The 14,875-nt window shown below is 42.5% G+C and overlaps 1 protein-coding gene across 1 annotated transcript; it reads left to right on the forward strand.

The window, feature by feature from the left end:
• The first annotated feature begins 2,367 nt into the window (after positions 1–2,367).
• LOC133119139 (peroxisomal succinyl-coenzyme A thioesterase-like) lies at positions 2,368–9,623 on the forward strand. The gene is made up of 10 exons (XM_061229574.1): positions 2,368–2,943; positions 3,177–3,276; positions 3,374–3,564; positions 3,771–3,940; positions 5,353–5,472; positions 7,175–7,257; positions 7,354–7,447; positions 7,661–7,741; positions 8,257–8,398; positions 9,395–9,623. The coding sequence occupies exons 1-10, from the start codon at positions 2,712–2,714 to the stop codon at positions 9,523–9,525; spliced, it is 1,344 nt and encodes a 447-aa protein (XP_061085558.1). The 5' UTR covers positions 2,368–2,711; the 3' UTR covers positions 9,526–9,623.
• Positions 9,624–14,875: the final 5,252 nt, after the last annotated feature.

The raw sequence follows: 14,875 nt of genomic DNA on the forward strand, positions 1-14,875 counted from the left end.
TGCATAACGTTAATGTTAAACTTCAGTTTTCGTCATGATCCATTACAAATGCTACCAACGTTAGACACGTTTGCTACCAAGCATGGGGAATGTCATGCATAACGTTAATGCTAAACTTCAGTTTTCGCCATGATCCATTACAAATGTTACCAACGTTAGCCACGTTTCCTAGCAAGCAAAGAGCGGCATGCAATGTTAACATTGATTCTTTTGATCTATAAAAACCCGTCTTATTGTTTTCTTCATCTGGCAACGTAGCATTCGGGAGCATGATTTGAAGAGCTCTAAGCTACTGTTGTGGTTCCCCAAGACAACAAATTTGAGTCCAAATTCAAATCTTACAGTCCAAATCTGATAATCAAGAGTCTTGCAGCAAAGTGTTGAATAATAGGTTTCTATTCCATCAGGTATAATCCAATCACAAAAGCCATGGTATCCGCGTTGGGTACACACTCGTATATATGCTTGCAGTCTCATCCCCTCTGGATGTGCCACAGCGGTTCACTTGCTGCTGATGGGTTTCTGGTCTCCACCCCTCTGTTGTGATTGGCTTACACATTCTCATTCACATTTTAGGAAATACTTCTGGCGCAACTTCTAATAGGACAACTGATTTATTATTATGTGTTTCCCTTTTGGCTTATCACTCTAATACTCTGGCTTAAGGAAATATTGCTGGTTACAGTTCTCAGTGAGAATATAAAAAAGAGTACAAAACAGTGCAAATATGATACTTCAGTGCTGTTTGTGCAATATATATACTTTCAGTCACATTATTGGTCAATACTGATACATAGGATAAATAAGGAAAATATTCCATACTACACATTGGGGTTATTGCTGTTTTGGTTATATTTATTCATATAACCTTTTATTTATTCATATGCATTTATATAGTCCCTTTATCCAATGCGCTGTACAATTTATGCTTCTCATTCACCCATTCATACACCAGCAGTGATTGGCTGCCATGCAAGGCACCAAACCAGCTCGTCAGGAGCATTCAGGGTTAGGTGTCTTGCTCAGGGACCGCCTGAGCCAATGTCGCCCTTATAACAATGAAAACAATTGATGTGGTGTGCTAGACAGTACAGCAACATTGTAAGGAATTAGTCAAACAAAACCGTGTGATGCAGCTTCAGCTAAGTCATATCGCGGCAATGACTCAAATTCCCAAGACCAAATGTCCTATTGATGGTGTTGACATCATAACCTGAACATTTTGGGGTGAACATAATATTTATGTAAAAGACAAAGCTGGTAAAGACCTCTGGAGTGATATACGAGGCAGAAGAGGAAGAGAGGCAGAGAAAGAGAGGAGAGAAAAGGAGAGAGGGGGAGAGGGTGGGAGTAGAGAGAAGAAATGGCATGACCCAAAGGTCACTGGTGTCATAGTATCCCATGGTCCCCAAAGTACATGGGCCCCAACCCACTGACACACAGGAGATCCCTGGCCGCGCCACATGGTTGATTTCAGTGTCAATGACCGAAACCCACACTGCCCCCTGCTGGAGAGTTATGGAGGATACCTGTATGATAATCGCATGATACAGCTGAGAGCTGGTCAATCCACTTTCAATTCAATCAGTTCAACAGGTAAATGGAAACAATGCCATTAATTTACCAGTGATGGAAGTAACTGAGAATGAATGCTCCAGGTGCAGGAGGTTGGTGTGTGTCAAAGTCACTTAGATCATATTTCTTCCCCATTGCAACATTTGGTCTGAACATTTTCAAACTGTACCTTAGTCTCCTTCCAGACCCCCCCCCCCCTTCTTTCTGATATCCCTCTTGTCTAACCCCAAAAAACCCCAAAAACTTGCACTTACGATGACTGTATTTTTTGTTTAGAACAGCACTTCATGTGTATTTTACGAGTTCTGGATTTGATGCTTTAACTTGTGGAAGAACCTATGCACTTGTAAATCGCTTTGGATTAAAAGCATCTGCCAAATGACTAAAATGTAAAATGTAAAATATAGATTGTGGAAGACGAGTGTAGTGAATGACCAAAGAATATTTTGGTGATGAAAAATCCCGTTGTAACTGCTGAACAGATCAAGATCACTCTGAAAGGATGGAGGCATAAAGGTGTCAAAGACAATCATCAAGAGAAGACTATACCATCATAACATCAGAGGGTTCACCACAAGATGCAAACCCCTGGCAAAGACAAGTTAAGATAAGTGTAAACTAGTGTTGAATGCCATTAAAACTGTTGTTAAAACTGTTGTGCAACAGCAATCATATCAATGTTATTGCAATTTCAGCAGAATGAATAAGCCCGTCCCTCATTTTCTGTTGTGCAACTGCCATAGTAGCAACGTTATTGCGGAAGTCGTAGTAGTCGTAGTTTTTACGAGTGATCGTTGCGATCCACCTTAATACGTTGCTGAAACAACTTGGTTTACCTTAAGACGTACAGTGTGGCAGCGTCAGGAAAACGTTAGCAGCTGATTGTTTCGTGAAGTTTGGGTCATTCCTAAATTTATTTACATTTTTCCTACATTCTTGCTAATCACTTGCCGAGGTGGCATTTTCATTGTCTGCATTTTATTTGTTATAACTCGAGTTCTGATTATACAGTACGTTTGTAATCAAGAAACTTTGCAAACTTGTATGAGACTGGGAATGCAGTATTTACCTCTAACACGCTAACCTGAAGTCGGAGACGTAGGTTAGGGTACAAAGTTCACGTGGCAACGTGTTTTATGTGTATCGACGGCTCGTTTGGTATTACAAGAAATATGTCAGAGAAGAATATGAGCGCCATGCTGTCCGTCAGTCCGTCCAGGGGACTAGTGGATGAAAAGTTCCGAGTGGTTGTGAAGAATTTGTTATCTGGACAAGACGTCACTCTGCACTCCCTACTGCGCTCTGAGGATGACGACCTCTGGCAGGCTTTTGGACATTATGTCAGCGATGATGAAGGAACCGTGAAAGGTTTTTAACTGATTTCTCCGCTTTATCGCACCTTGGAAATTACGTGTTTGCGCAGTATTCTGATCAGCTCTTTATTATTACGTCGACAGTTATTTCATTACTGTATGTGATGTTGTCGAATGCTGCTCTATAATTTATACTGGAATCAGTGGCAAGCACTGATTTGTTACCAACCTCCAACTCTTTCCTGTTAAGTCCTGCTTGTTTTGAGGTTCAGTGTGTTTTGTTCGTAGTTGCAGAACATGTGTGTGTGGGAGGATCGTACCAGGGCATGGAGCCCATGGGTCTGCTCTGGAGCATGAAGCCAGTGCCTGGGAGTAGAACAGGACTCAGGTTAGCACCCTCACCTGTAATTTGGCCAGTAAACAGTTACTTACCCAAAGGGATGAGATGCATCAGGAACATTCAAGGTGTTTTGAACACTCCTCAGGTTGCGGAAGAAGGATCTCAGCACCCCGATGTTGGTGCACATCTCTGTGTACTGTGGCCACATCAGCCAGGGGTTCAGAGAGACGAAGGCGTTGGCTTGTGCCGTCGCCGAGCGCTGGTACATGGCGCCAGGCGTCCGCAGGGTAGAGGTCACAGAGGGCGGGGTCAGAGGAACGCTCTTCCTGCCTCCAGGTGATTGCAACACTGCCGTGCCAATGTTTGATCTTGTTTAGAAAGTCTTTGTACAGGCAAATTAAACAAAGTCCAGCCAGACCTGGGTGCACCGTTCTGCCTCGCTGTTATTTTCTGCGAGGTCAGCAGCCATGCAGTCTTCTGCAGCTATGCAGTATGTGAGTGCGCGTGTGCACCAGACAGGTAAATGTGTTGTTCTCTTTGAGGTTCTGGACCTTTCCCTGGAATTTTGGACATGTGGGGAGGGGGTGGAGGCTTAGTGGAGTACCGTGCCGCCCTGCTTGCATCACATGGGTACGTTTCCATGGCACTGGACTACATGTCACCAAAGGCCTTGTCAGACCCCTCTAGACAAGTTGGAAAACAGTACTTTGAGGTACATGATAACTTATTATTTATTTCGTTTTTTCATTTAAGCTTTATTTAACCAGGCCGCATCCAGTTGAGATGTAAAGTCTCTTTTAGGAGGAGAGACCTGGCTGAGAGGACGGCTGTATATGCACAGAAAAATGATTTCATGTTTACATGCATACGTATATACAGTCCCCTCCAAAAGTATTGGAACAGCGAGGCCAATTCCTTTGCTTTTGCAATACAGTGAATACATCTGCGGTTCAGATAAAAAGATGAACATGTGACAAGAGCTCAGAATTTCAGCTTTTATTTCCTGATATTTATACCTAGATGTGTTAAACTACTTAGAACATAGCATCTTTGGTATCAGGCCACCCAATTTTTTGGTGAGCAAAAGTATTTTAATAGAGACTATTTAAGTAAAAGAAAGTAAATAACACTTAATATTTGTAGGCATATCCCTTGCTTGCAGTAAGTGCACCAACCCTGAGACCCATGGACATCACCAAACTGTTGAGTTTGGACGCATTTCTCAGAATGTTTCTCCATAATTTGGCAGTCAGCAGCCATGCAAGCCCAAGCAATGACACCTCCTCCACCGTGTTTCACAGATGAGCTTGTATGTTTTGAATCATGAGCAGGTCCCTTCTTTCTCTTCACTTTGGCCTTTTCATCACTTTGGAAGTTAATCTTAATGATGAGTTAGTCTCATCAGTCCATAAAACTTTGTTGCAGAATGTTTGTGGCTCATGTCTTTACTTGTTTGCAAACTGTTATCAGCTGTAATTGTAATCTATATTGCTGCTCTCTACGTTGTTTAATAAATCTAGATGAAAATACCAGGAAATAAAAGCTGAATTTTTAAAAAAAAAATTATTATATATATATATATATATATATATTTTTTATCCGATTTTTTTCCCTTTTTCTCCCAATTTGGTAGCGAATTGGACCCTGTCTGATTCAATTAGAGCTAGTATTAGATACACCGCCCACACCCCGTCCCTCGGCGGCCAACGGGAGAGCGACATGCCTTCTTCAAGCCGTCTCGCCTACCAAGTTGGAACCGTGAGTCCGAGGCGCCCGAGGTGCTTGTTTGTGCGGCGATCTACTAACCTTGCCAAGTCCCTCCCTCTGGAGCAGCGAGCCAATTATTGCTGCTCCACGTGAGCCGGCCAAACTTGGCTTTTGGCAGGACCGAGAATCAAACCCCGGTCCCCGGTGTGCAACTTAGCCTGTTGCGCCACCGCGGCTCCCTATAAAAGCTGAAATTTGGATCTGTCATCCGATGTACTTTGGACCTGGAACTCAATTGTCTTCGGTGTTTAGCAAAAACAAAGGAATTGACCTTGCCGTTCCAATAATTTTGGGAGGGGGATGTGTGTGTCATCTCCCCACTGGAGAATATGATGTGCTTAAATGTTTCTGGGCCAGGCTGCATTCACCATTCTGAAGGAGCATCCCCAGGTGTGCAGTGACCGGGTCGCCATGTTTGGACTGTCCTTTGGCACCTCCGTTGTCCTGTCGATGGCGGTGTACTCGTCCGTGATCCAGGTGAGAGAACATTGTCAGTGTAGAGAAATGGCACTCTGAAATGCGTTCTGCAAAACCTATGTTGAGGAAATATTTTTGTCGCTTTTCCTCCTCGTTCCTTTTACGTGGGTGAAGTTGTATTGGCAGCAATGATGTTGAAGAAGCACTCAGTCAATAGTTGTTCATTACAAATCTTTAAATAAAACAGATTAATCTGGGGAATCTGTGTGCTCCGTGCAAGAAGCTTCAAGAGACCAGAGAATTCCAAAGTAACAGTAGGAAGTATCCTAGTCTTTATACAATAGAGCTAACCAATCATTTGTCATATAACATCACATTGTCTCTCTTAATCCGCCTTAATATTTTCTGTCACTCTATGAAAGCTGAGCTGTCTTAACCTTTTGCCTCTGTAATGACGCAGGCAAACTGGCTGGTGATCACTAACTCGGAACATTTCTCTGCAAAACCCACATTGCTTGACCTGCATCACTTGGTCAAAACAGGTCGTATCCAATGGCATGGTTTTTAAACACCTGATTAAGTGTTCTCTGCACTTTCATTTAACAAACTCTGTACTTTGCAGCTCAATGTGTTTGAACAGACACACAGTTCTAATTACTCATGCTGACTTATTCACTTATTCTCAATTCTAACCATTTCACAGTTTTAATAAAAGCATTTCAATCAAACTTCATCATTATTCTAAGCATTCCTGGTTTTCAATGAGAGCATTTTGATCAAACTTCAACAATCCCCCCTTTGAGACCAATAGGTCTCACATTCTTGAGAGTTAACTTTAACGTTATCACTCTTTTATGAATTATTTTAGCATCGCAAATTCATTAGCTATCAATAACATCAATCATTTCATCTATCAATTACATTAATAATTTTATATTTCACTCATAGTTTTTAAATAAGCATAAGAGAAATATGAGAATAACATCAGTTCTTGTCCCATGATCTTCAAATCCGTTGGCATTAGTTGGATTGTTGGCCTGAGGAGAGGTTACTAGCACATCACTCAGCCGTCGCAATCAGGCCTATTTATTTATTGTTACTTCTATGTGTCAGTGCATCTAATCTATCAAAGGCCTTCAAATGTCAGGAGGTTGTTTCCCATCCTGTGTTTTAGTCATCATCGTCCGTAAGTCTTCATGTTTGTCTCTATGTGCTGCATCTTACATGTTTGTGTGGTTTTCTGTTTTATGACAATACTTACTCATAATCCTAATTGAAGCAGTGCCTTTCATCATCGTCACATTCACTTGAATTTTTTATCGAGTTATCGATAATTACACAAGAATCGGGAAAATAAAATTGTGAGTATCACTAAGACTGGTGCTATTAAATTCCCTAACCAAGGGCCTACGCTACCAAACCTATTTTCAATCTGATAATGAGTCTGTCATGTGGTACCTTATCAAATACCTTTTGGAAATCTAAATGTATGTCATAAACCCTGCTACTATCAAAGCACTTGGTAGCTTCCTCAAAGAATGTGAAAGCCATGTTGGCTATCCCTTAAGATGTTATTACATTGAAGCCAAATGCATTTTAATGACATTTAATTTGGGTTTTGTGAAGGTTTTTTTTTAAAAAAAAATATATTTTTTTTGAAAGGGTTTTTCATGCGGCACCTTGCCTGGCGGCACACCGGTTAGGAAACGCTGAAATATGCCGCATATCAGATGCTACACCCCACCTGCTCTTTCTCTCCCAGCCCAGGTGCCTGGTATGTTTGAGCGGGAGCCACGTGCAGCCACTGCGGGGATCTCTGGCTGACGTCTTTAAGGATATTGAGAAGTGAGTGTCACCCTGCAGCTCTGTGTGGCGAAAGTGATCTGCAGTGTATCTTTCATTCATTCATTCATTCATTAATTCATTTCATTTTGTTTTCAGAGATTCCCACAAGACCCGTTATGATGAGGAGCATCGAGTGATCAGGCGAGATCTTCTCTTGCCGATACCCTCCGACCCCAGCAAGAAGGTTGCTGTGAGTAAATATAAACTCTCTCTGCCTCATTGTTTATACACAGCGATAGGCACACCCCATTCCGTCCGTTCTGATTGACTGGTGAGTGTTGTACGGTAGATCACTCTTCCCATTCTGATTGGCTTGTGAGTGTTGTGCTGTAGATCCCTCTGCCCATTCTGATTGGCTGGTGAGTGTGGTGCTTTAGTCACTGTTGGTTGTTGTGATCTTCAGGTGGGGCAGTTACAGTGTCCTCTGCTGTTGATCGTGGGTGAAGATGATCAGAACTGCGCATCTGCTGAGTCGGCTGAAGACGTGAGTCTGTCTGTCCCGCTCTCTATACCGCTGTCTGTACTGATGTCTGTGCTTCTGTCTTTACATACCAGTCTGTACATTTAGTGGTGGAGCTAGCCTTTCATATGTATGGGTGTAAGGCAAGATGAGATACACCGATCAGCCACAACATTAAAACCCACCTGCTTAAACCAGTTTCTTCATGATTAAAAATGCTTTAAACTGGATAAACTTGTCTATAAACACTTAATATGTCATGAGTTGTTATGCTTACTTGTATAACTTTTTAACGCATACAATAGACAATGCTATTTGAAAACATTTATTCAACAATGTGTTTCATGAATCATTCAAAGATAGTATCGATGTTCGGGTACTCCATTGCTGCTAATTCCCCGTCTGTGTACCATGTGATTTATAAATCTGCACTGAGACCCCAAAAAAACGTTTTAGCACACACGTATAAGCACACACAGACAAACACAGGTCAGTTTTACTCTGCCAGTGGCTGTGTGTGAACAAAGCGTTTCCTCCAGATGGAGACGATGATGGAGGAGGCTGGAAACAGTCATCTGTTGACCATCCTCTCCTACCCTGGGGCGGGACACCTGATTGAGCCCCCCTACACCCCGCACATTGCCTTTAGCAACTTCATGGTTACTGCGTCAGGAGGAAAAGGTACAGAACAGTATGTGATATGTAAGATGTGGGGTAAGGAACCTGTTGCTTTGCATCTTTCCATTTTTTACTGATTGGCCTATTTGCTAGAGTGCACTAGACTTTATATTCATGTCTGCAGAATATGTGGGGTAAGGAGGAACCTGATGATGATCTTCTGTCATGTAGACCAAATGACTTCAGTGTGGTAATAACTATTGTACTCGCGGTATTGCGTTTTTTTCAGCTTCAGGTGCCAAAAAGGATAATTCTCTGTCTGTTTGTTCGTTTGTTCATCACGATGTAGTATTATGTGTCTGCCACAAGGGGGTGCCTCAGTTCCATTTGACCTCTGGTATTACACATTTATATTTACATTTACATTTTAGTCATTTTGCAGACGCTTTTAATCCAAAGCGACACTATTTTATACACTCAGTGAGCACTTCATTAGGTATTTATTTGACTCATTTTACTAGACTTTACTTTTATTAGACTTCTGCTGCTGTAACCTATCCACTTAAGAGTTATAATGCGTTGTGTGTTCAGAGATGCTCTTCTGCATACCACTGCTGTAATGTGTGGTTATTTGCGTTACTGTCACTAAATCAGTTGGTGCAACCAGTTTACATTAAGTTATGGAGTAACTCTGAATTTACGTTCAAACTAGCCTAAATTGGAACTTACGTTATACTGGGGCAAGAGGCTGCAGGTTGCCACTTTATTTAATTGCCAAGAAGGCTGTGGCTAACAACAGGCAAATCATTGACACCACTTCTGCAACCTGATGTTAAAACTGAAACTGAGTAATACTTTCAGGTGATTGAGTTGGATCATCTGTCCAATGTGTAACCACACTGGAGAACTGGAGTTTGCTGGCATTAATTATTAAAATACTGAAATTGCAATTATCTATGATTGGCTCCGCCCACATACCTATGACACATTGGGAGTTTTAATATCACAGCAAATCCACTTATTTCAAATAATGACCTTCTTCTCTTGTTTGCTTCGCAGTGGTGGCTCTCTGGGGAGGGGAGGTCAGAGCGCACTCTAGTGCCCAGGAGGACTCCTGGCACAGAATCTTGGCCTTCCTGGAGCAGCACCTGTACGGCCCAGACCTGAAAACCTGTACGGCCCAGGCCTGAAAACCCCCGGGGCCCTGTGACCCCGTGCAGGAGGACCATCTCCATCCACCGTCCCCCTCCTGGCTACTCTGCTCTCAGGCCACCCAGGGGCATCCATTCCTGGTGCAGTGGTTTTCATAAACCTTTTAATTCACATTTTAGTTTCCCCTAAATGTCAACAGATTATATTGGGGTGAATTAAGGTAGCCATGTACATGAAAGGGGCACATGGCCCCATATTCCAGCTTCATCTTACTGTTTCTTTACAGTCTACCACAACCAATTAAAGCATGTGCTGCTTCCTTTGTCTGCCTAAAAATGTAGACATTTCAGCCGACAAGAACTCAACATCCAACTTGAGAAAATGTGGCGGTTTTTGTTGTGGCATGTGATAATTAGACGTTAGCCACGTTTGCTACCAAGCATGGGGAATGTCATCCATCCATCCATCCATTATCCAAACCCGCTGTCATGTCAAGGAAACGACAGAGTCCAAATCTTCAATTTGTCGAAAAACATCTTCGCGAGGGAAAAGATGACACCAGGCAGTAAGATCTTCAGGAAAATCAGACTTTATTAGCAGCAGCACATGAAGCCGGATCAGCTCTCCAGAACTGAACCCCGACTGTCATTTTTACACCCATTTCATACACAGTTACTCCACCTACAACTCCTCCTCAAACCTCATTCTGGCAAATCACCCACACTTTTCTTATCGTAACTCCTCCCAACGCTCCTCCCACAACGTCATTGTGGCAAATTGCCAACGGTCCTTATGCTCTGCCAACTCTGTACAAAGTTCAGGGCACTCTGCCAACTACGTGTCCTCACTTCACCCCGCACCTGCTCTTGGCAAACTACCAGACCTCATAAAGTTCTGGATGCCCTCCCTCTAACACGTCATCCATACACGTCACTCTGTATCTTTCGCTTTTATAAGACGAACTAAGCAGCAGTAATCATTGAAAATATACAGACAAACTAAACGTTTCATTAATATTCACTTCTAATACACTATTCTAATATACAGACATACTAAACATTTGATTAATTATTCTCCTCTAAGGGAGTAAATGTACGTGGCATTCTTTGCTCTCATTTCAACAGTTTTCACTGTGGTTTCTTGCGTTTTCACAAGCTCAGCTATAATTAATGTTCTCGGTCAAATAGATACACTTCTGGCATAAAACATCAAGAGTCCCGGAGAAATCAGCTGTACAGTCATATCTTGCTCTGCCCGTGTCCTTAACAGTTTGCTGTGTAATTCTAGCACAATTTAGCAGTTAATATCATTTTGAAACTATACAGGGTAGATATCATACTTTAATACAGATATATTGATAAACTTTTAGCACACATCGTCGAGAGTTTTGGAGGAACCAGCCTGCTCACTAAGGTGGAGTCTGATTTTGACTTGTGATTGGTTATCATGCTTTTAGGAGGGAGATCTTTTGTTCTGTGAATTTTCCCCTACACCGCTTATCCTGAACAGGGTCACAGGGGGCTGGAGCCTATCCCAGCATACATTGGGCGAAAGGCAGGAATACACCCTGGACAGGTCGCCAGTCCACCGCAGGGCACACACACCATTCACTCACACACACACACTCATACTCATACTCATACCTATACCTATGGGCAATTTAGACTCTCCAATCAGCCTAACCTGCATGTCTTTGGACTGTGGGAGGAAACCGGAGTACCCGGAGGAAACCCACGCAGACATGGGGAGAACATGCAAACTCCGCACAGAGAGGCCCCGGCCGACGGGGATTCGAACCCAGGAGCTCCTTGCTGTGAGGCGGCAGTGCTACCCACATCCGTGCCGGCTGGGGAATGTCATGCATAACGTTAATGTTAAACTTCAGTTTTCGTCATGATCCATTACAAATGCTACCAACGTTAGACACGTTTGCTACCAAGCATGGGGAATGTCATGCATAACGTTAATGCTAAACTTCAGTTTTCGCCATGATCCATTACAAATGTTACCAACGTTAGCCACGTTTCCTAGCAAGCAAAGAGCGGCATGCAATGTTAACATTGATTCTTTTAATCTATAAAAACCCGTCTTATTGTTTTCTTCATCTGGCAACGTAGCATTCGGGAGCATGATTTGAAGAGCTCTAAGCTACTGTTGTGGTTCCCCAAGACAACAAATTTGAGTCCAAATTCAAATCTTACAGTCCAAATCTGATAATCAAGAGTCTTGCAGCAAAGTGTTGAATAATAGGCTTTTATTCCATCAGGTATAATCCAATCACAAAAGCCGTGGGATCCGCGTTGGGTACACACTCGTATATATGCTTGCAGTCTCATCCCCTCTGGATGCGCCACAGCGGTTCAGAGTACAAAACAGTGCAAATATGATACTTCAGTGCTGTTTGTGCAATATATATACTTTCAGTCACATTATTGGTCAATACTGATACATAGGATAAATAAGGAAAATATTCCATACTACACATTGGGGTTATTGCTGTTTTGGTTATATTTATTCATATAACCTTTTATTTATTCATATGCATTTATATAGCCCCTTTATCCAATGCGCTGTACAATTTATGCTTCTCATTCACCCATTCACCCATTCATACACCAGCAGTGATTGGCTGCCATGCAAGGCACCAAACCAGCTCGTCAGGAGCATTCAGGGTTAGGTGTCTTGCTCAGGGACCGCCTGAGCCAATGTCGCCCTTATAACAATGAAAAGAATTGATGTGGTGTGCTAGATAGTACAGCAACATTGTAAGGAATTAGTCAAACAAAACCGTGTCATGCAGCTTCAGCTAAGTCATATCGTGGCAATGACTCAAATTCCCAAGACCAAATGTCCTATTGATGGTGTTGACATCATAACCTGAACATTTTTGGGTGAACATAATATTTATGTAAAAGACAAAGCTGGTAAAGACCTATGGAGTGATATACGAGGCAGAAGAGGAAGAGAGGCAGAGAAAGAGGAGAGAAAAGAGGAGAGGGGGAGAGGGTGGGAGTAGAGAGAAGAAATGGCATGACCCAAAGGTCACTGGTGTCATAGTATCCCATGGTCCCCAAAGTACATGGGCCCCAACCCACTGACACACAGGAGATCCCTGGCCGCTCCACATGGTTGATTTCAGTGTCAATGACCGAAACACACACTGCCCCCTGCTGGAGAGTTAGGATACCTGTATGATAATCGCATGATACAGCTGAGAGCTGGTCAATCCACTTTCAATTCAATCAGTTCAACATGTAAATGGAAACAATGCCATTAATTTACCAGTGATGGAAGTAACTGAGAATGAATGCTCCAGGTGCAGGAGGTTGGTGTGTGTCAAAGTCACTTAGATCATATTTCTTAATTTGGTCTGAACAACAGCTGAACCTTTTGACCACATCAGCAGTTTTTATGCATTTAGTTGCTGCCACAGGATTGGCTGATGAAATATTTGCATTAACAAGCTGGCGTAGAGGTCTACCTAATAAATTGCTGACTGAGTGCATTTCTCTAAGCCACTGTCACACTAAAAAGTCAGTGACTTTCCCATAGCCTGTTAACAAACTGGTCAAACCTTATGCCAATGTTTGATCTTGTTTAGAAAGTCTTTGGACAGGCAAATTAAACGAAGTCCAGCCATGAAGGCCAGTCCGTTCTGCCTCGCTGTTATATTCTGCCAGCCATGCAGTCTTCTGCAAAGTCTCACTCGAGAATTGCATTTGTTTCATTCAGTAAAGAGCGTAATTCTGCCAGCTTGGTGGTCCATAAAAGTTGTAACCAGGGGAATAATATCAGTTATATTATTCATAGCATACCATGTAAATTGTCCTTTAAAATTAAGTTAATTCACGATTGCGTTACAGCGGCACCGAAACGGTGAACGCTTCATATACATTTTTTGATTTTGTAAAATGAAAAATGTCTGCCGTATTACTCCCTCAAATCCTGTTTTGTCACTTGGTCTGAGCTGATTGCAAAGTGATCCTGCACAGAGCTGTCAGGAAAAGGCCGTCTCCATGGTAACTGGGTGTGCCCCACGACCGAGGGAGTCTGCAAATGGGACGCTGAAGTATGGATAGACCATTGTGATGTCACCCTGCTGGTAGAAAACACAGCTCCAATCACAGACGGAGGTGTAACTAACAATGACAACTGTTGATTGGTGGATGCTGCTTCCTGGATGCGTCACTGTTTCAGGTGGTCTTTGTTGGTGTTTGTCGATGCAGTTTGTGATTGAGAGGGCTCCTCTCAGTTTTATATGTGTAGGTTTTTAGCTGCAATTTTGTTGTATCCTTGTATCGCTGCTGCACAGGCTTGGAGGTCATCAGACCTGGAAATTCATCTGCTGGGGTTGGGAAATAAACCTGACTGGGTGGGGCTGTTGTGGTCACTCCTGGCCTGAGAGTGTTGGGAGGTGGGTGCGTTGGTGACTGCAGAGATCAAGCATTTTTATTATTACGCATCAGAAAATGAATACTACTTCTGTTTTCATCTGGTTCATAGACCTTTTATTTATTTATTTTTTACTTGCTTTATAAAGACCTGTTTGTTTAAAATTTAATAAGAAAAAAAAAAACGTCACACCGTCTACATGACATCAAGCTGCCATTAAATGCGAGGACACACTGGTGTTTTATAGCACAAGTATGAAATGTTATACTACAGGGTATGACCAAAGTACAAGATCCTGCATTTTAACATATATTTTGAAAATATTTTTAGTAGTTTTACAATTATTCTGGAGTACAAGGCTGGTCATGGTTTTCCCTTTTTACCTCCAACTGTGTGAAACATAAACACACTGAACTCCTTTTCACCCACAGAACTGCCGCTCACTAAAGCGTTTTTCGCATCATTCTCTGTAAACTGTAGGGTCTGTTGTGTGTGTCAAAATCCCAGGAGGTCACGCAGTTTCTGTGATGCTTTTCCTGTGACACCCTGTCTGCCACCAATAACCATTCAACAGTCAAAGTCTCTTGGGTCATGTGTCTTCTCCATTGTGATGTTTAATCTGAACAACAACCAAACATCTTGACCATGTGCGCATGCTTTTGTGCTGCCACATGGTTGGCTGATTAGATGTTTGCATTAACGAGCTGGTAGACCGGTTTACCAAATAGTGATCATTGAGTGTTTTCTAGGATTTATCATATAATTTGATTGCATGCTTCAGGCCTGGTCCTGGCTTGAAGAACTTATTTACACACACCTTGGACTTTAGACATTATATTACATTATTGGCATTTGGCAGACGCTCTTATCCAGAGCGACGTACAGTCCCCCCAATCCTCCCTGGGGTAATGCAGGGTTAAGGGCTTTGCTCAAGGGCCCAATGGCTGTGCGGATCTTATTGTGGCTGCGCTGGGATTCGATTCTTAACCACTACGC

This window comes from Conger conger, chromosome 19 (genome assembly GCF_963514075.1).
Source record: "Conger conger chromosome 19, fConCon1.1, whole genome shotgun sequence".
NCBI classification, from domain to species: Eukaryota; Metazoa; Chordata; class Actinopteri; order Anguilliformes; family Congridae; genus Conger; species Conger conger.